Consider the following 22106-nt stretch of genomic DNA (forward strand, 5'->3'; position numbering starts at 1 on the left):
TTTTGCTTCTTAGGCCCTCACCCATGGCATATGGAAGTTCCCAGGCTAGGGGTTGAATCAGAACTACAGCTGCTGGCCTACACCACAGCCACAGCAACTCGGGATCCAAGCTGCGTCTGCGATCTACACCACAGGTCATGGCAACACCAGATTCTTAACTCACCGAGTAAGGCCAGGGGTCGAATCCACATCTTCGTTGATACTAGTCGGGTTGTTTCCACCGATCTACAATGGGAACTCCCAGCACAAGCTTTTTGTGAGCTACTTAGAGCAATAACTAGTAACAGCTGGTTAAAGACCAAATGTGAAGATACTAAAAACTGTTTCCAGGGTTGTCAAAAGCTGGCCTAAAGAAATATCCAAAGAGATGCATTCCAAGAAATTACTTCTCCTAAATCAAGCCAAACCTGCTCTTTGCAGGAAGTAAACAATAAATTAATCATTTCTGCGTATCTGAAGATCATGTAGGTTTGCTGAAAAAGGAACCAACCTGTACCCTCCCTAGGGTGCAAAAGAGATAAGTAGAGAAATAACCTTTGCTAAATGCTTACCATGACTCAAACACCATGCTTTTTATGGGAAATCTTAATTTTTAAAAAGATCCTATGAGCATTTCCACCCCATTTTTCAGATGAGAAAGCTGACTCAGAGACCTTAACCTGCCAAAACCATTCAGTAAATATTGGGCAGAGCTGATTCAAGTCCAGCTACCCTAGTGAAGACAAAGATTAAAGTTATGTGCTTTTACTTCTAAAGGTGATGTAAGAAGATAAAATTCATTCATCACTTCCTCTTTCCCCTAAAAAAATTAATATATATGAAAATATACCTAAGGCCCTTTGGTGGCCAGGTATCACTGAGAATGATCATTCGTGGTGGTCTGCTGATTTTTAAGAGTTGTTGGTGGCTGTTCTGACATGCAAGAGAACCAGTCCAGGGCTATCCTGTTGGTAATTCCACCATTATGGGGAAATATGCAGATCTTCCCGGAGAGCTTTGACCTGGGCAAATCTGTTGGAAAAGCCAGGATTTTGTTTCCTCATCTGGCACAGAGAAATCCTCCTTTGGGGGCCTTTGGGAGGATATGGATGTGGGAAGCCAAGGAATTGTTTCAATGGCCGTCACAGTAGGAGGTCAGGCCCAGGCTGGCACTGTTTTCAATAAGAGTCATTGTGATCACGGTCCAAAGTCTGGCAGGAATTTATTATTTGCTTTTGTTTTGTTGTTAGACACCTGGAATGCCAAGGGCAGTTCTGTGCCAAACCACGAGAAGAATGAAAGCCCAGGACTTCCCTTGGGTCACCAGCTTCCTTCAGCTCTGGGGCAAGAGTGAGATCTGCCAGAAGGTAGAAGTTTAGGAATTTCCCGTGGGTTCATATTTCAAACAAAGCCTGTCCTAATCCTCAGAGCTCAGAGGGACAGGACACTTTGCTGAGAACTGAACTGGTGACCACCTGGCTTCTAGTAAGTACTGCTTGATGTGATTGGCTTGGGTTCTCAAGGCAGTGATGATCTGGAAGCTAAATTGAGCAAAATTGCAGTAATGGTCTCTTTCATCATAACCTTCTTGGGCTGTACAGTGGGAAGGAAATAGGACCTCTAAGTATCACGCTCATCAGATCCCATTACAATGAATGAGTTAGGTAAGGAGCCTGGGTAAAGCCTCCTGAATAAGATCAAAGAGCTAAATCTGAAAGGCTTTTTTGTTTCGGGGCAATGGCAAGAACTGAAAGCCTAACTACGAACAGGTTTAATTCTTTTTTCTCAGATAAAAGGAAGGGCCGAGTAGTTCAGAACCAGTTAGGATTCTAGCCCTGCTTCTTTTTAATGATATGATCAAAGGCAACTTGCTTAATCCCTCTGGTAACAGTCTTCTCATCTGTAAAATGGATATTGTATCTTTGTAAGAATAATGTATACTCTGTAGTATTGTTATATCTCATTGTTATGTTGAATTTCATTAGAATTTCATTGAATTTCATATATATATATATATATATATATATATATATACTATAAATAATATGAGGACTTCCTGTTGTGGCTCAGCAGGTTAAGAACCCGACTAGAATTCATGAGGTTGTGGTTTTGATCCCTAGCCTTGCTCAGTAGGTTAAGGAGCCAGTGTTGCCACAAGCTGCAGTATAGGTCACAGATGTAGCTTGGATCTGGTGTTGCTATAGCTGTGACATAGGCTGGCAGCTGCAGCTACAATTCAACCCCTAGCCTGGGAACTTCCATATGCTGCAGGTGTGACCCTAAAAAAATAATTATTACATATGTAATATTAAAAATGTCCTTATAAGCAGAATTTATATAACAAATTTCCTATATGTGTATATCGTAGATTTAATATATATGTATACATACACTGGATTTTATATGTATAATTTGAAATGCATATAAATAATATGTGATATACTTATTATGTAAAATCCAGATTATGTATACATAGGAGTTTCCTCATGGCTCAGTGGGTTAAGGATCTGGTGTTGTCACTGCTCTGGCTCTGGTTACAGCTGTGGCTTGCATTCGATCTCTAGCCTGGGAACTTCCACATGCCATGGATGTGGCCACAAAAAAAGATCAGAATAGGTATATATATAGATGAAATCCATTTTATACATATAGATGAAATCTTTAAACGAATCTTGCTTAGAAGTGCTTAGAACATATTAAGTACCCAAGACATGCTAGTCATTAAGAAATAGTTACAGAATCATAAAACATCTGACCTGGAAATGACCTAACTAGTAACACTTACTGAGCACCCATAAGATATGAATGCTTTTCACCAGATTATTTCAAGTGATGCTGACAGCAATCCTATGAGGACAGTGATGTTATCACTTCCATTTGACAGATAAAGAAGTGGTGGTGTGGAGAGGTGTTACAATGTACCCAAGAGAGGAGTCTCCCTTGTAGCTCAGCTTAATGAACCCCACTAGTATCCGTGAGGATGTGGGGGCCCTGCTCAGTGGGTTAAGTATCTGGCATTGCCATGAGCTATGCAGGTTGCAGACGTGGTTCAGATATCGCATTGCTGTGGCATAGGCTGGAGGCTGCAGCTCTGATTCTATCCCTAGCCTGGGAATTTCTAGATGCCGTGGGTGTGGCCCTAAAAAGTAAAAAAAAAAAAAAAAAACAGTGTATCCAAGGTCAGATCCCATAACTGATGGAGATGAGAGTTAAATCCAGATTCCAGAGTTTACACTCTAAACTACCATCTCATTTTACAGTGGGTAAAAAAATTAAAAAAATTTAAAAAGGGAAGAATGGTCCTTACATGAGACTTTGGGGCCTTTCCAAGATACTGGAAAGCCAGAAATGTCCTCCAAAGCTCTCCTTGCCGTCCACGGTGTGCAGGGAAAGTGGATGTGGGTGAGAATGTGGGGCAGCCTGGGGCCCTGTGGGGCTCTGCCCAGGAACCTGGCACACATCACCTGTCTTCCTCTCTCAAATGCAGTTTTCCATTTGCAAAAGGAGCTGTCTCATACAATGGTTCTGAGACACCAAAGCAATCATCTAAGCAAATGCACTTTACACATTGCAAAGGCTTAACAGATATTATTTTATCTAGAAAAAATGATTTTTAGCTTTTTAACAACAAGCTTGCAGGAAACACACTGTTCTACAGCTGTTCCCCCTCAGCTCTTCTCTCCTGAACCGTCCTCCCATCTGACCTTTGAACTCCATCACTCCAGGGCTAAATACCTTGAGGGAAGGGAGCCAAGTCCCACATGAAGGGAAGGGAGATGGGCTGAAATCACTAAACCCCTGAATTTGGAAAGAAGCTCATAGATTTGAAGCAAAACCTCAAGGATAAACTATTTTTTAATGTCCATGGGTTTTTTTTGTGGGGGGGTGGAATTTTAGGAAGGTTACATTCCTATTCCTTGTACAGAAATGCCCTTCCAGGGAACAGAAGGCTTTGGCCTCCGCAGCCTGGTGCCGTCACCAAGCACTGCAGTCCGTTGCACAGAGCAAGCATGCCCCTTATACCAGGTGAGGACTGAGGGCACCACTGCTTCAACATGTGTCTTAGGACAGCCAGGGACCCTGTTTGTTACCTTACTTGTTATTTGTTTATGTGTTCGGATAATCACCATTGTTATTACACGGAAATGGCTCAACAGTGAAAACCATTTTTTAAGTCAGGGAAGTGTGGGTTCAGGGTTCAGGAACACCCCACTTGTCTCCAGAGAGTTTCCAAGTGCTTCTGTCAAACCACAAAAAGTAAGCTTTGAGAACCTGTGGTCTTAACCTTAAGATTTTCATCTCTGTTTTTTTTTGTATGTATAAATGCATCTATATATAGTATATACTTACTGTATATTAAATGTAATACTGTATATTAAAGAATTGCTGTGAGCCATTTATACCCTTGGAGTAACAAATGAGTTTATACTAGAAAAAGAAAGAATCAGGACAGGAGGAACGACCTCCTGCCAGCTGGATGGTAAAGGACCCTTTGTCTCCTCCCATTTATGGGGACTTCCCTGGCACTGCCCTGGTTAGTGCTTCCTCATATTTTGCAAGTCTTACAGGTCAGGGTAAAAATAGGTCACCAGCAAAATAATGCCATTTGCAGCAACATGGATGGACCTAGAGACTCTCATACTAAGTGAAGTAAGTCAGAAAGAGAAAGACAAATACCATATGATATCACTTATATCTGGAATCTAATATACAGCACAAATGAACCTTTCCACAGAAAAGAAACTCATGGACTTGGAGAATAAACTTGTGGTTGCCCTGGAGGTGGGGGAGAAAGCGTGGGGTGGACTGGGAATCTGGGGTTAATAGAGGAAACTATTGCCTTTGGAATGGATAAGCAATGAGATCCTGCTGTATAGCACTGGGAACTATATCTAGTCACTTATGGAGCATGGTGGAGGATAATGTGATAAAAAGAATGTATATATGTATGTGTGACTGGGTCACTTTGCTGTACAGTGAGTGGAAAACTGACAGAACACTGTAAACCAACTATACTAGAAAAAATAAAAATAACTTTTAAAAAACTGGTCACCAGAACCTTCCTGTTTCAAAGATCTCCCCTGCCCTGTGGTCTTTTATCCTGTAGGATTCTCTCCTAGCAGGGCCTCATGTTAGTCATGGGATTGCCAGCGGATCTGCTGGGAAAAGACTCCACCTCTAGAGTCAAGTTTGACCACGTCAGCCTCAGCCCCCAGGGTTGGACAGCCTTGGGAATGGGCCTCTCCGTTAGTTGAGGCAGTTTAAGAACAGAGTTATATATACCCTGGTCCTTGCTCTTAGGTTTCCCTCTGGAGAAAGTGAGTTCCTGGCACGGAGAAGGGCTTATCTTGGGCTTCCTTTTGGCAGAAGTGGTTTCTCAACTGCAGTTGCACATAGCACCCTGCCCTCTGCCCTGGTCTTGTCTCTCCTCCTTGGTGTTGCTGTCCCCAGGGGCTCTCTTGTCAGAGCAACTTATGAAGCAGGAGGAGAGAAAGTCCAGAGAAGATGATGGCTCCTTCAGTCATTGTAGCAACACCCCATAAACTACCACTTGATGAGCACAGGCTGCTTGGACAGCTCCTTGTTACCATGGCTACTGTGAGCCTCAAGGAAGAATGGGAAGAGGGGAACTGATAACCATCTCACCAACCTTCAGGAGCAGCATCCTGATACTTGGTAATTGGCTAATCAATGAAGCATACTATTGTTTTGGGGACTAACTCTTACCCCTTCTTTTTGACAGGTGAGAACGGACAACCATAATGGAACCCAAACCTCAGAAGACTCCAGGTACCCAAGGGGCATACTCTCAGAAGGAAAAACTTTTTATTGAAAATAATGATCAAATCTCATCATACTAACTAGAAGACAGAAGATGTTTTTAGTAAGGATAATAGGTGGCATTCTAGGGCAGTGATTCTTGTGTGGAGAATGTAGCAGAAGCTATTAGATTCACTTAATTATTTTGTCTAAGAGCTCACTTATCTAGAAATTTGGCATTTTATGATTTCTTGGACCAGATGTTCCATTTGTTGCTTGGAGATGGTACTAACAGCAAACTAGTCCCTGGAAAAGACTGGAGAATATTTCCTTAATTTTATATGAAATTCTCGCTTGGAGAACTACCTAAATTGTTATCAGGGTGTTAACATGTGATAGGTCAAGGAGTATTATTCAGATGCTCTTGCTTCATGCTCACATGCCTCACTGTAGATGATTGGTCAGAACAGCCAAGTTTAAGATGAAGTAACTTAAAAGCAAACTACCCAATTCAAATTAAAAATGAATATTTTTGAATATTTATTCAAAGCACCTATTATTAGTGAATCACAATGCTTTATATTGCAGAGGATATAAAGGTTAATTAGTAAGAGTCATTGCTCTCAAAGAGTTTGTAATTTCATTGGGAAATTAAGATAAGTACATTCTAGTGGCTGTATTGGGAAGTTTAGATAAGCACATATAATCAGGCTATGAAAGGAATCATGAACTACTGTAAAATGCTGTAGAGTCTGAAGGAAAAAAAAGCACACACATAGTTGTAGGAATTCAGAGAGGTTTTGTAGAGAAGAATTTTGAGCTGGACCCTAAAATGTGTGTAGAGTTTTCAAGAAGATTGGAAAAGAGAGTATATCTCAGCAGAAAGAGGTGGTGCGACCGAAAGCAATGAAGAAAGTTAGAGGCAGGATATGTTAGAGATGAATGTGGCTATAAAATAAGAAGGGGAGCGTAGAGCTGAGGTGCAGAAATGTGGTGCTATATTGCATTGGACCTTGACCTCATTCATCTAAGAGCAATCCTTGAAGCATTTTGAGCTTGGGAGTGGTGTTTTCAGGTTTGGTTTTTGCTTATTCTCTTCCACAGCAGTGATTGCCATCATCTGTCTTCCAGCTCATTTATTCATTCTTCTGCCTTATTTATTTTATTGATTCCTTCTAGTGCATTCCAATTATTCTATTGTTCATCTCTGTTTGTTCTTTAAGTATTCTTGCTCTTTGTTAAATATTTCTTGTATTTTTTTTCAGCCTGTGCCTTCATTCTTTTTCCAAGATCTTGGATCATCTTTACTATCATCACTCTGAATTCTTTTTCAGGTAGATGGCTACCTCTACTTCACTTAGTCATTCTTCTGGGATATTATCTTGTTCCTTTGTCTGGAACATATTTCCCCGCTGTCTCATGTTGTCTAACTTCCTGTGTTTGTGGTCTCTGTTCTGTAGGCTGCAGGATTGTAGTTCCTCTTGCCTCTGGTGTCTGCCCCCTGGTTGGTGAGTTTGGTTCAGGGGCTTGTGCAGGCTTCCTAGTGGGAAGGACTGATGCCGGCCCACTGGTGAGTAGAGCTGAGTCTTGTCCTGTGATGGGCAGGGCTGTGCCCAGAGATATGTATAGAGGCAGCTGTGATTCAGGATAACTTTAGGCAACCCCATTAGTTATTTGGCCTGAGATATCCCAGCACTGGAGGCTGAAGGCTATTGGATGGAGCCAGGTGCCAAAATGGCAGCTTCCAGGGGAGCTCATGCTCATGGTTATTCCCCTGAGGCCTCCACTGCCAGTGTCCTTGCCCAAACAGTGAGCCGCAGTGAGTCCCTACATCCCCAGAAGACCCTCCAAGACCCACAGGTAGGTCTGGCCCAAGTCCTGTGGAGTCACTGATTTTCTCCGGACCCAAGTACTTGTAAAACCTTGTAAGCATCCTCCAAGAATGGAGTCGCTGTTTCCCCCAGTCCTGTGGAGCTCCTGCACTCAAGCACCACTGGCCTTCAAAGCCAAATGCTCTGGGGACTCCTCTTCCTGATGCCAGACCCCCAGGTGAACTCTCACTCCTGTGGGAGAATTTTCCAGTTTGTGGGTCACCCACTCAGTGGGTATTGGATTTGATTATATCATGAAAGCACCCCTCCTACCATCTTGTTATGGCTTCATTGTCTTTATATATAAAATATCTTTTTTTATAGGTCCCAGACTTTTTTTTAATCAATGGTTGTTCAGTAATTCGTTCTGATTTTTTTTTTTTTTTGAGAGAGAGAAGGTGAGCTCAACTCTTTCTGCTCCACCATTTTGACTCCAGGTTTGCTTTTTGGATTGCTCATATATTTTTAAAAATAGCTTTATTGGGGTGTAATTAACATACAATCAACTTCACGTATTTAAAGTGAACAATTTGATGAAGTTTGCTTGTCTGGGAAACTATCACCATGAGCAAGATAGTAATCATATGCATCACTTCCAAAGTTTTCTTGTGCCTGTTTATAGTCCTTCTCTCCAGCACCCAATCCCCCTCTCATCATTGTACTTTCTGTCTCTCTAGGTTTGTTTGTATTTACTAGAGTTTTACATAATGGAATCATACCAATGCACTAGTTTGTCTTGCTTTTCTTTCATTCAGCATAATTCCTTTGAGAGTCAGCTAAGGTTGGCACATTATCAAGAGTTTGCTCCGTTTTATTCCTGAGTAGTATAACATTGTAGGGTAGGTCACAGTTCGTTAGCCTGTTCACCTATTTGTGAACATCTGGGTTGCTTCCAGTCTTTGGCTTTTACAGATAAAGTTGGTATGAACATTTGTGACAAATTTTTGTATGGCCATATATAAGAGTGAAGTCACTCTTTATTTTTTTAAGTTAATGGAAAATAGAATTAATCATTTTAAAGTGAACAATTTGATGGCATTTAGTATAGTCACAGTGTTGTGCAACCATCACTTCCATCCAGTTCCAAAACATTACCACCAATCCAAAGTAAAAGCCCTCACACAAGAGTTCCGATGTTACTCAGTGGGTTAAGGATCCAACTATAGCAGCTCAGGTCGCTGCAAAGCACAGGTTTGATCCCCAGCCCAGCACAGTGGGTTAAGGATCTGATGTTGCTGCAGCTGTGGCATAGGTCACAGCTGTAGCTCAGATTTGATCCCTGTGCAAGAACCTTATATGCTACAGTTGCAGCCCCCAAAAAAAAGAAAAAGAAAAAAAAGCCCTCACCCATTAGGCAGTTTTTCCTCATTCTACTCTCTCTCCAGTACCCACCAACTAGTAATCTGTATTCTGTCTGTATATATTTATCTATTCTTGATTTTCATGTAAATGAAATCATACAATACATGACCTTTTGTATCTGGCTTCTTCCATTCAGCATAATTTTTTTGATGTTTGTCCATGTTATAGCATATATTACTACTTCATTCCTTTTTGCGGCTGAATATTGTTCTATTATATGTATATACCTCAATTTGTTTATCCATTCATCTGTTGAGAAATATTTAGGCTGTTCTTACCTTTTGAGTATTGTGAATAATGCTGCTGTGAACATATGTGTACATGTGCTTGTTTTAACTTGAGGCGGGTTATATACCTAGGACTGAAATTGAGGGATCATATGGTAAGTCTGTGTTTCACTCTGAGAATCTCCTAAATATTTCCCACACTGGCTGAACCATTTCACAATTCGCCAGCAGTGTAGGAGTGTTTCAATTTCTCTACATCTTCACCAATTCTTGTTATTTTTCATTTTTTAAATTATAGCCATTCTAGTAGGCATGAAGTGGTTTCTCACTGTGGTTTTGACCTGCATTTCCCTAATAACTAATGATGTTGCACAACTTTTCATGTGCTTATTGGCCATTTATATATTTTCTTTGGAAAATAAGTATTCAGGCCCTGTGCCCATTTTTTAATTGGGTCACTTGCCTTTTTTTAAATTGCATTATAAGAGACCTTTATATATTCTGAGTACTAGACTTATTGGTTATATAATTTGCAAATATATTTTCCCATTCTGTAGGTTGTTGTTTCACTTTCTTTATAATGTTCTTTGAAGCACAAAAGTTTTTAATTTTGATGAAGTCCAATTTACCTGTTTTTTTCTTTTTGTGGTATTTTTTTTCTTTTAGTGCTCATGCTTTTGATGTCTTATCTAAGAATCCATTGTCAAGCCCAAGGTCATAAAAATTTACCTCTGTATTCTTTACTAACAGTTGTATGGCTTTAGCTCTTATATTTGGATCATTGATTCATTTTGAGTTATTTTTTTAATATGGCATAATATAGGGATCTAATTTCATTCTTTTGCCTGTAGTTTTCCAGCTGTTCCAGCACCATTTGTTGAAAGGACTATCCTTTCCTCATTGAATGGCCTTGATGTCCTCATCAAAAATTAGCCACTAATGTATGGGTTTATTTCTGGATTTTGAATCCATTAGACTTGTACCACACTCTTGATTATGGTAACTTTGTAATAAGTGTGTTGGGTTTTTTTGTTTTTTTGTTTTTTGTTTTTTTGTTGTTGTTTTTGTCTTTTTAGGTCTGCACCCACAGCATATGGAGGCTCCTGGGCTAGGGGGTTGAATTGGATCTGTAGTCCCTGGCCTGTGCCACAGCCACAGCAACGCCAGATCCAAGCCACATCTGCGACCTACATCCAGCTCACAGCAACATCTCTGAGCGAGGCCAAGTATCAAACCTGCATCCTATGGATACTAGTCAGATTCATTTCTGCTGAGCCACGATGGGCTCTCCTGTAATAACTATTTTAACTTTTTTTTTTCCAAGATTGTTTTGGCTATTCAGGATCCCTTGTAAATGAATTCAAGGATAAGCTTTTCCATTTCTATAAAAACTGTCATTGCAATTTTGATAGAGATTACACTGAACCTATAGATGTGGATCTAAGTTTGTTTTTTTGTGTATTTAGTGTCATTTGTTGAAATAACTCTTTTCTTCATTGCATTGCCTTTGCATCTTTGTCAAAAATCAGTTCTCCATATATGCATGAGTTTATTTATAGACTGTTTATTTTGTTCCATTGATGTTTGTCTATCTTTAGCCCATGTTACTTTGATTACTACAGCTTTATAATAGTTCTTGAAATCAGGTACTGTTGGTGCTATAAATTTATTCTTTTTTTAGAGTTGTTTTGGCTATTCTAGGTACTTAATATTTTCATACAAATTTTAGAATCAGCTTGTCAATTTCTACCAAAAAAAAAAAAGCTTGCTGGAATTTCAGTGGGTATTTCATTGAATATACAGATCAATTGAGATAATTAACATTTTAACAATACTGAGTCTTTTTTTTTTTTTTATCTGTGCCTATTTATTTATTTATTTTTTAATTTTTATTTTTTGTCTTTTTGCTATTTCTTGGGCCACTCCTGTGGCATATGGAGGTTCCCAGGCTAGGGGTTGAATCGGAGCTGCAGCCACCGCCGACGCCAGAGCACAGCAACCGGGATCCGAGCCACGTCTGCAACCTACACCACAGCTCACAGCAATGCCGGATTGTTAACCCACTGAGCAAGGGCGGGACCAACCCACAACCTCATGGTTCCTAGTCGGATTCATTAACCACTGCGCCACGATGGGAACTCCAATATTGAGCCTTCTGACCAATGTACAGGTGTCTCTCCATTTATTTGGCTTATTAATTATAACTCTTTGTTATTTCAGTGGTTCCATCAGGGTTTATAGTTTACATCTTTAACATATCACAATCTGTCTTATTACAAATGATATTATATATATTCATATATGAGGATTTTACAAAAGTACATTCCCATTTTCATCTCCTGGCCTTCACTCAACTGTTGAAATGCATTTTACTTGTGTATATGTTGTAATCTGCATAGTGTATTGCTATTATTTTTTTTTTAAATACATATCCTTTATCAAGTTAAGGAAGCTCCCTTCTGTTACTAGTGTACTAAGTTTTATCAGGAAGGTTAATACTGATCTTAGGGAGAAAGCATTCACTCTCTCACCATCAACTATGATGTTAGTTATAGGGTTTTTTTTTAATACATATCCTTTATCAAGTTAAGGAAGCTCCCTTCTGTTACTAGTGTACTAAGTTTCATCAGGAAGTTAATACTGATATCATAGAATGAGTTGGGAAATATTCTATCATCTTCAATTTTCTGGAAGACTTTATGTAGATTTGGTATTATTTCCTCCTTAAATGTTTAGTAGAATTTACCAGCATAAATACTTGGGCCCAAAGTTTCCCTCGTTTGAAGGTTTCTAAGTGCAATTCCAATATGTTTAATAGATATTGAGGGCTATTAATATTGTCTGTTTCTTCTTGAGTGACCTTTATTAATTAGTTTATGTATTTCAAAGAATTTTTCAATTTTTTCTAAATAGTCGATTTTATTAGAATGGGGTTCATAACATTTCTTTATTCTCCTTTTATTTATCAGTAGAATCTCTAGTTATGTCCCCTCTCCTGATATTTGCAATTTGTGTCTTCTCACTAGTTTTCCTGATCTGTGTGGCTAAATGAAATAGAAGTTTATTAATTTTATTGATTTTGTCAAGGGATCAACTTTTTGTTTCATTGATTTTCTCTATTATTTTTCTGTTTTCTGTTTCATTGTTTCCACATGGATCTTTATTATTTCTTTTCCTTTGTTTACTTTTATTCAGTTTACTCTTTTCCAGTTTATTAAGGTGGAGGATAAAGTAATTGATTTGAGAACTTTTTCCCTTTCTAGAAATTTAGTACAATAAAATTCCCCCTAAATACCACTTTAGTGATATCCCACAAATTCTGATATGTTATGATTTCATTTTCCTCCAGTTCAAAAAACTTCCTAATTTTATCTTTGGTTTCTTCTTTGATCCAAAAGTTATTTATTTCAGAATTTTTGAGATATTTTTGTCATTGAAAATCATTCATTTGATTTCATTTTTCTCTGAAAAGATACTTTATATGACTCGGGTCCTTTCAAATTTGTTGAGACTTATTTTATGGCCTAGAAGTGATCTGTCTTGGTATATGTTACATGTGCCCTTGAGAAGAGTGTTTATTCTACTGTTGTTGAGTGGAGGGTTCTACAAATAACAATCAGGTCAAGTTGATTGATAATGTTGTTCGAGTCTACAGTATCTTTGATTTTTCTGCTTGCTTTTTAAAACAGTTAGAGGACTGTTGTGGATTTGTCTATTTCTCTGTGCAAGTCTGTCCATTTTTGCTTCATATATGTTGAAGCTATGTTATTATGGACATAAGTGTGTAGGATTGTTTTGTCCTCTTGATTAATTGATCCCTTTACCATTATGAAAAGACCCGATTTATCCTTGGTAATTATTTGTTGCTTTGAAATTATATTGATGTTAACAACAGCTTTCTTTTGACTGCAGTTAGCATCCTATATTCTTTTTCTGATCTTTTACTTACAACCTATTTGTATCTTTCTACTTAAAGGGTTTCTTGTGGGCAGCATAGACTTGGGTCTTGCTTTTTAATTTGACAATCTCTGTCTTTCAATTGAATTGTTAGATCATTTATATTTAATGTGCTTATTGTTATGGTCATGTTTGAGACTGTCATAGTGGTGTTTTCTATTGTCTCATTTGTTCTTTGTTTCTCTTTTCCCTTCTCTTCTGTCTTCTTTTGAAATAACTGAGCATTTGTTACAATTCCATTTTATCTCCTCTGTTGTCTTATTAATTATAACTCTTTGTTATTTCAGTGGTTCCATCAGGGTTTATAGTTTACGTCTTTAACATATCACAATCTGTCTTATTACAAATGATATTATATAAATTCACATATGAGGATTTTACAAAAGTACATTCCTATTTTCATCTCCCGGCCTTCACTCAACTGTTGAAATGCCTTTTACTTGTGTATATGTTGTAATCTGCATAGTGTATTGCTATTATTTTTCTTTAGATAATCAATTGAAGTTTTTAATGTTTTAAATAGTAAGAAAAAGATTTCACCTATTTACCTTTACAATTGCCACTTGAGTATTCTCCATTCATTTTTATAAATTCAGATTTCCATCTCATATCCTTTTTTTCCACATCAAGGATTTCCTTTAACATTTCTTATAGTGCATGACTCCTGATGATTAATTTTTTCAGCTTTTGTATGTCTAAAAATGTCATGAAACTGCCTTCATTTCTGAAAGATATTTTTGCTGCTTATAGGATTCTAAAATTATTCTTTCGGTACTTTTTTTTCCTTCTTCTTCAGCCGCACCTGTGGCATAAGAAGGTTCTTTGGCCAGGGATTGAATCCAAGCTGCATCTTCAACCTATACCACAGCTGCAGCAACACCAGATCCTTAACCCACTGCACCAGGCCAGAGACTGAACTGGTGCTTCCTCAGGGGCAAGCCAGATCATTAACCCATTGTGCCACAGAGGGAACTCCTCTTTTAGTACTTTAAATATGTTGTTCCACTGGTTTTTGTTGTTGTTTGCTTTCACTATTTCTGATGAGAAATCTAATGTCACTCTTTTTTTTTTCTGTATGAATTATATCTTTTTTATCCCTTCTGACAGTTTTTAAGATTTTTCTTTATCACTGATTTTGAGCAATTTGGCTATGGTGTGCCTTATAGTTTTCTTCATATATTTTGTGTTGGGAGTTCCTGAGCTGCTTAGATTTCTGATTTCGTTTTATTTAAATTTGTAAAGTTGTCAGCATTATTTCTTCAAATATTTTTGTCTCCTTCCACCACTTCAGGAACCCAATTAATTGAAATTAGGTCATTTGAAATTGTCCCACAATGAACTGGTGCTCTTTTTACATTTGGAGATTCTTTTCTCACTCTGCATGTGTTTTCATAGTTCTGTTAATCTCATCCAGTGTTTGGTTTTGTTTTTCCTGAGACATTGTAGTTTTTATCTCTAAAAGTTCCCTTTGGATCCTTTTTCTATCTTCTATCTCTCTAACTTCTTGAATGTATAAAACATAGCTAATAACATCCATTTTAATGACCTGCTCTATTAATTGCAACATCTGTGTCAGTTCTAAGCCTGTTTTGATAGATTGACGATTATCCACATTACGGGTCATGCTTTCCTGCCTCTTTGCATGCCTGGGGATCTTTGATTGGTTGCCAGACCTTACAAATTTTATCTTGTCCAGTGCTGGATATTTTTTATTTCTATAAATCTTTAGCTTTTTCCTGGGATGCAGTTAAAGTTTCTTGGAAACAACTTGATCCTTTTAAGACTTGCTTTTATGATTTGTTAGGTGGGTCTGGAGCAGTCCTCATCCCAGAACTAATTATCCCTCACTACTGAGGCAAGATCTTCCTAAGTACTCTACTCAGTGCTCCATAAATTATAGTCTTTGCCAGTCTGGCTGGAGGGAACAGGCACTTTTTCTGGCCTGGTAGAGTGCTGGGCACTGTTCCCTCTAACTTTTTCTAATGGTTATTTCAATGGTTCTTTTCTAATGGTTCTTGGCTTTCAGTAGTTTCCACAAACACATATACTGCTCAGTATTCTTAAATATTTGAGGGAGATGCTATGCATGTCTCTAGGATTCTCTCTCTGTGCAGCTTTGTCCTCTGTCCTATGAGCTCTATCTGCCCTCATCTCCCTGAACTCTCAGCTTTGTTTCCTCAGCTCAGGGGTACATCTGGTCCCACTTCAGCTTCCCCTTTTCTGTGCTGTGGACTGAAAACTCTGTCTCCTGTCTCAGGGATCCATGATGTTATTGCCTATGAGCAGTGTCTTGAAAGCCATAATTTTATATCTTTTGTATTTTTGCTTGTTTCAGACAGGAGAGTAAATCCAGTTCCTATTATTTCATCTTTGCCTGAAGTGCTAAACTGGTCATAACCCCCAGGGCTATGTTAAGGATGGATTTGAAGATATCTAGTATCTAGATAGCTACTGAAGCAGTCTAGTGAGAAACGTATGAAGGTCTTAAATTCGTATGAATTTAACATATTGCAATGTACAACAACCTCGAAGGCAGGGGTGATGGGAACTGAAGGATAACAGTGGACCCAGGAAGGATTTGGGAAGTGAAATGGACATGAGTTAATGATTGCCTGGACAGGAGGGTGAAGGATCTGTAAAAGTTAAGGCGACTCGAAGTGTTCTAGATAGATGTGACATAGGGCGTCTGAGAAAAGGATGCAATAAAGAAGTTTGTGGGAAATCCAGGTGGGGATGTTCAGGGACAAAAACGACATATACGAGAGTGAAAATACTGAAAACGGGTCCTATGAATTTCCCCAGAGACTGGATTGTGCTGATCACATCCCTGGCATGATGTTTAACATGTTTCTCTGTTTTCTGTATTTCCTACAAGTTGGATCTAGAGGGTTGATGAGGCTATTTTGTGGGACAAGGCTAATCCATGATGGGTGGGTGGGAGTTGTCCATTGCTTTTACTTTATTTATTTATTTATTTATTTATTTATTTATTTTGTTTTGTCTTTTTGCCATTTCTTGGGCCGCTCTCGCAGCATATGGAGGTTCCCAGGCTAGGGGTCGAATCGGAGCTGTAGCCACCGGCTGACGCCAGAGCCACAGCAACTCGGGATCCGAGCTGCGTCTGCAACCTACACCACAGCTCACGGCAACGCCGGATCATTAACCCACTGAGCAAGGGCAGAGATCGAACCTGCAACCTCATGGTTCCTAGTTGGATTCGTTAACCACTGCGCCACGACGGGAGCTCCTCCATTGCTTTTAAAATAAAATCCAGACTCCATCAGGCGCTACCATCTACCAGGTCCTGCATGACTTACCTGCAGCCTCTTCATATACCACTTGTACTCCCTTACCTGGCTCACTCTATTCCAGTCACTTGAGACTCCTCTTCCCAAAACACACCAAAGCCTTTCCTGTTGCTGGACCTTTGTCTTTGCTGCCTCCTGTGCCCCCCCAGCTCTTCACACACTTGGCTCATCGTCATCCCCACAAAGATGTCCCCTGACTGCTCTGCCTAAAACAGACTCCCTGGCTACTCTATCTCATTACCCTGGTTATGTCCGCCCGTGCACATACTACAACCTGCGGTTAGCTCACTCACTTATTTAATTTCTAGTTTATCATCCATCTTCCACTCATGATTAGAAGTTCCATGAGGGCAAGGGTACAAACGGAAGCCAGACGGCACAAAAAGACCTCACCATGAAGTTTCTCTAGTGTTCTGAGCCCAGAATCCTGCTATAGAGAAAAACTTCAGTGCCCTTACTAACCTGAATTTCATTATGGTCAGAATTTATTTTCTGTATCAGTACCTCTGAGTTTGCTTTAATGTGGCAATGAGGCAGACACATAATATGTCTGAGCTTCATATTCCTTAACTGTTAAATTGGCTGAGTGTTGATTGCTTCACAAACTCAGATTGGCATGGCCAAATTGTCCACTGGATTATTTTCCATAGTACCAAGTCTGGGGAAAACAATCCGTTGGCATGGTCAACAGATATCATCAGAGCTTCTGCAGCTGGGAGCTGGAGCTGGTAGCCAGTGTGAATACTGGAACACTCTGGGAGTTCCCAAACTGGGCTACATAGTCACAGATATTTACTTTATTTAAAATTTTGCTAATTCTATACATTGCTTTTTTTTTTTTTAGCTGAAGAAACTATCTAGTTTATTTTTTCATTTTTTAAAGTTTTATTGAAGCATAGTTGATTTACAATTTTGCGATGATTTCTGCTGTACAACAAAGGGATTCAGTTATACATATACACACATTTTTTCAGATTATTTTTGGATTATTCTTTTTCAGATTATTACTTCAGATTATTCATTTTTCAGATTATTATTTATTTCAGATTATTTTCATTTTTTTCAGATTATTTTCCCAGGTATATTATCATAGAATATTGGGTAGAGTTCCCTGTGCTGAACAACGGGTCCCCAGCGCCCAACATTCCATCTCCCATAGGGGTGCATATGTCAATCCCAAACATAATCAGAAACATCTAGGACCAGACTTTTATAAAAGGTCTACTATCTGCTGAACCCTTTCAATTTACTATCACCCAAGATTGTGGGCTTACCCTACAAATGATAAAAGCTGACGTTTCCCCTACTGTTAACGATAGCTGCTCTTCAGTGAGCCCTACTATGTGCCAGGCTTCGTATGAAGATGTTAGCACACTGTAACTCCTTCAGTCTTCCCCACAAATCTCTGAGGCAAGTGCCGTTGTCTCTAATCAACTCAAAGAAAAACACACAACTTGAGAGTTGTGCCTTTAAGTTTATTCAGGGACCTTTCTGAGGACTGCAGCCTGGGAGACAGCCTCTCAGTAGCCCCAGTGAATGGCTCTGAAGTGCTAAGGGAGAAATGGGCTTATATATGATTTTTGGCTAGAAAATACCTGCAACCATACATCTCAGTAAAAGATTACTGTTAGTCACAAAGAACAGATATCTCAAGTGAAGGGTTTTAGTGCCTTTCTATGTGTGGGAAGATGCAAGAATCTGGGTTCATTAAAATTCTTCCTGAGATACGCATCTATCTACGGTGCCTGTTTTTCTAGAGCACAGAGTGCCTCATCCTGTTTTTCATCCTGAGTTCCTCTCAGGGAGCACGCTTGGGCAGCAACTGCAGAGGCTACTGTTCTTTGCTTTTCTTTGTTTTACGCTTCCATTTTACAAATAAGGAAACTGAGGGAAATTTAGTGCTTCAAGATGTTCTGTAAATATTTGTTCAGTAAATGTCGGAGAATTTGTCCAAAGCCACACAGCTATTACATAAACGAGCTAAAGCTTTTTGCTATATTGCTTCCTTCTGCTTTTCTCTTTCTCTCTCTCCTTTTTTTTTTTTTTTTTTTTTTTTTTTTGCCTCTGGGTGGGGGGAGATGTAGGGAGCAGGCAGAGTTGCTGAAGAAGGAGAGGGCAGGAAGGAAGGTGAGGATGGCTGCAGGAGAATCACTGGATATGAGCTTAATGGCTCTATCCACTGTACAGCCTAAACTTGATTCTGTTTTCACTTAATAAAGAAGCACTATTTTTTTTTTTTTTTTTAGTTTACATTAGGGGTTATTTTTGGTGCTATACATTCTGTGAGTTGGACAAATGTATAATAACATGTGTCCACCATTATAGTATCATTCAGAGTCCTTTCACTGCCCTAAACATTCCTGCTGCTCTGCCTCGCCGTGCCTCCCGTAAACCCAGGCAACCACTGATCTTTTTACTGGTCTCCATAGTTTTGCCTTTTCTAGAATGTCACATAGCTGGAATCAAACCATATGAGTCTTTTTCAGATTGACTTCCCTCACTTATTAATATACATTTATGTTCTTTCTTTTTCTTTTTTTTTTTTTGTCTTTTTTTTTTTTTTTTTTTTTGCCTTTTCTAGGGCTGTTTCCTGAGGCATATGGAGGTTCCCAGGCTAGGGGCCTAATTGGAGCCGTAGCTACTGGCCTACACCAGAGCCACAGCAACGCCAGATCCAAGCCGAGTCTTTGGCCTACACCACAGCTCATGGCAATGCCAGATCCTTCACTGAGCAAGGCCAGGGATGGAACCTGCAACCTCAAGGTTCCTAGTCAGATTCGTTAACCACTGCGCCACGACAGGAACTCCTGCATTTACGTTTTTTTTCCATGTTTTTTCATAGTTTGATAGCTCATTTCTTTTGAGTGCTGAGTAATAAACACTCCATTGTGCCAATGCACCACAGTTTACCCATTCACCTACTGAAAGACAGCTTGGTTGAAAAAGCACTAATTCTTTAGTAAAGGCTGTTTTTTACCAAACCATGGACAAACCAGAACTATAGTCTGGATATAAAGGCAAAACAAAGCACTTTTTTAAAAAAGGTAAGTTTCATTTTGGAGTTTCCATTGTGGTTCAGCAGGTTAAGAACCTGACATAGTGTCCATGAGGATTCCGGGTCCAACCCTGGCCTCCCTCAGTGGGTTAGGGATCTGGCATTTCTGCAAGCTGTGGCCTAGGTCACAGACGCAGCTTGGATCTGGTGTTGCTGTGGCTGTGGCTAGGCCAGCAGCTGTAACCCCAGTTGGACCCCTAGCCTGGGAATTTCCATATGCCACAGTGTGGCCATAAAAAGAAAAAAAATTAAAATTAAAATTGATTTTATTTTAACAACATTAATTGTGTTTTTCTAAATAATGAAAGTAGTACATATTTATTATATATGTTTTCAAAAATATAGAAAAAGGAATTTCCATTGTGGCTCAGTGGTAGCAAACCTGACTAGTATCCATGAGGATGCGGATTCCATCCTTGGCCTCGCTCAGTGGGTTGAGGATCTGGCATTGCTGTGAACTGTGGTGTAGGTCACAGATGCAGCTTGGATCCCACGTTGCTGCGGCTGAGTTGTAGGCCAGCAGCTGTAGCTCTGATTCGACCCCTTCCATATGCCACAGGTGTGGCCCTAAAAAGAAGAAAAGAAAAGAAAGGAAAAAGAAAAAAAAACAAAACTTCTGTACATTTCAATACTTACAGAGTAGCAAACATTTTGGAAACCTCTTTTTTTCAAGGGGCGGGGGCGGAATTCTCGTATTTAACCACTTTGCCGCCTTGTTTTCCATAGCAGGTGGTTTTGCTTTTGTTTGCTAAGCCAAAGAGTAAGGCAGAATTATCTTGCTCCTATGGCTGGTGCTTTAACAGGAATGAAAACCAATTTTTGCTCACATCTAGAGAGCCAGTAGTGTCCTCCAGAGATGGAGAGCCAGACAGGTGTGAGCTGAATTAAAGGGCTTCTAAATGTCACCTGAATGGAGGTCCCAACTGTGGATGAGGAAGAATCACACACTTGGTCCTGGGTCCTTTGTTCTCGAGGCCTATTATAGACATTCTTTTCTGTAAGTGAATAATTTGAGGACCTTTCCACAGGTAAACAGTGTTTTCCAGTTGGAGCCGTTCTTCTCAGAAATGTACAGGGAACAGACTGAATCCTGTTCACTTTCTTTTATTAGGCAGACAATTTACATTTTATTATGAAAATGAAGTCTACAAACAAGATTACTTTATTAAATCACCACCTCCTCAGCTTTTCTTCTCTGCAGTAAGTATTCACGAAGATTTAACAGGCCTCCCACCAGCCTCTTGAGCATTTTTTAAATCCTTTCTCTCCCTCTGATATTTAACTGAGATGCAGAATGTTTTCATTTTGCAGGCCTCTTGGAAAAAACGTTTTTTCATTCTGTCAAAGAGTGGGGAAAAGGGCTTTCGTCTTTCCTATTACAAGGACCATCATCATCGGGGGTCTATTGAAATCGATCGGTGTGTATCCAATTGACAAAACATTTATAACAACAAAATACTAACAAGTCACATGCAAGTTAGAAAAAAAAAATTAGAAAACGTGTTAATTTGTAGAACCAAGAATCCCACCGAAATAGGAATTTTGTAATTAAGTTTCAGGCTTAACAAAGTATTTTCGATCAGTTATAAACCAGAATCTAAACTTATTTTCTAGAACTATTGGACAGTTTTCAAAGTATTGATCAAACAGATCTAAAGTTTTAGACAATTTGACTATTAATTTAAAAAATTAGTTTTCTTCCTAAGTTTGTTTTTGCACCTGTTTAATACTTTATATACAACAGAAATTCCAGTGTAGAAGTTGGCATAAGTAGCCATGAAAAAATGCAGTCTGTACAGAAGATGTTCAAATGCCACCCTGATGAAGTGATGTCCATCAAAACCACAAACAGGGAATACTTCCTCATTGGCTATGACAGGTAAGTGGTAAGATGATACACAGGGTCTCCTATGTGCAAAACGGAAAACAAACACATGGAGTTCCCAACATGGCTCAGTGGTAATGAACCCAACTAGTATCCATGAGGATGTGGGTTCCCTCCCTGGCCTTGCTCAGTCAGTTGAAGATCCAGTGTTGCCATGAGCTGTGGTGTAGGTTGCAGAGGCAGCTCAGATCTGATGTTGCTCTGGCTGTGGCTGTGGCGTAGGCCAGCAGCTACAGCTCCTATTCAACCCCTAGCCTGGGAACTTCCATATGCCACAGGTGTGGCCCTAAAAAGACAAAAAACCCACAAATATTTTAAACCAATAAACAATAAACATGCTTTGACTTGAAACCCATGGCCACAACCTTAAACACCATCTTGGCTGTCTTTGTTATGGGTCAAAATGCCTTGACAAGTCACAGTATTCATTTTCTAGGGCTGCCATCACAATGTACCACAAAGTGAGTGGCTTTGAAAAACAGAAATGTATTGTCTTGCTGTCCTGGAAGCCAGGAGTCTGAAATCACAGATCATGGTCCCTCTGAAAATCCTAAAAAATCTTGGCCACTTCTTGTTCCTTGGCTTATGGCTGCATAACTCCAGTCTTTATGTGGCCTTCTCCCAAGTTCAAGTCTCTGCATCCAAATTTCTCAATTTTATAAGGACGTTAGACATATTAGATGAGGATGCCCTCCTCCAGGA

General features: G+C 39.3%; 1 protein-coding gene across 6 annotated transcripts in view; it reads left to right on the forward strand.

Annotated features, from left to right (window-relative positions):
* PLEKHS1 (pleckstrin homology domain containing S1) overlaps positions 1066-22106 on the forward strand; it is a 35944-nt gene continuing 14903 nt past the window's right edge. For 2 of the 6 annotated variants that reach the window (XM_021073327.1, XM_021073326.1), the window contains exons 1-5: positions 1079-1464; positions 5723-5769; positions 20631-20719; positions 20831-20937; positions 21264-21398. In XM_021073327.1, coding sequence (XP_020928986.1) covers positions 5742-5769; positions 20631-20719; positions 20831-20937; positions 21264-21398 — 359 coding nt within the window. In that variant the 5' untranslated portion in view covers positions 1079-1464; positions 5723-5741. Of the gene's footprint in view, positions 1465-3156; positions 4006-5722; positions 5770-20630; positions 20720-20830; positions 20938-21263; positions 21399-22106 lie in introns of those variants that run through there. The other 4 variants (XM_021073328.1, XM_021073324.1, XM_021073329.1 and 1 more) reach the window with 4 other exon arrangements.

This window comes from Sus scrofa, chromosome 14 (genome assembly GCF_000003025.6).
Source record: "Sus scrofa isolate TJ Tabasco breed Duroc chromosome 14, Sscrofa11.1, whole genome shotgun sequence".
NCBI classification, from domain to species: domain Eukaryota; kingdom Metazoa; phylum Chordata; class Mammalia; order Artiodactyla; family Suidae; genus Sus; species Sus scrofa.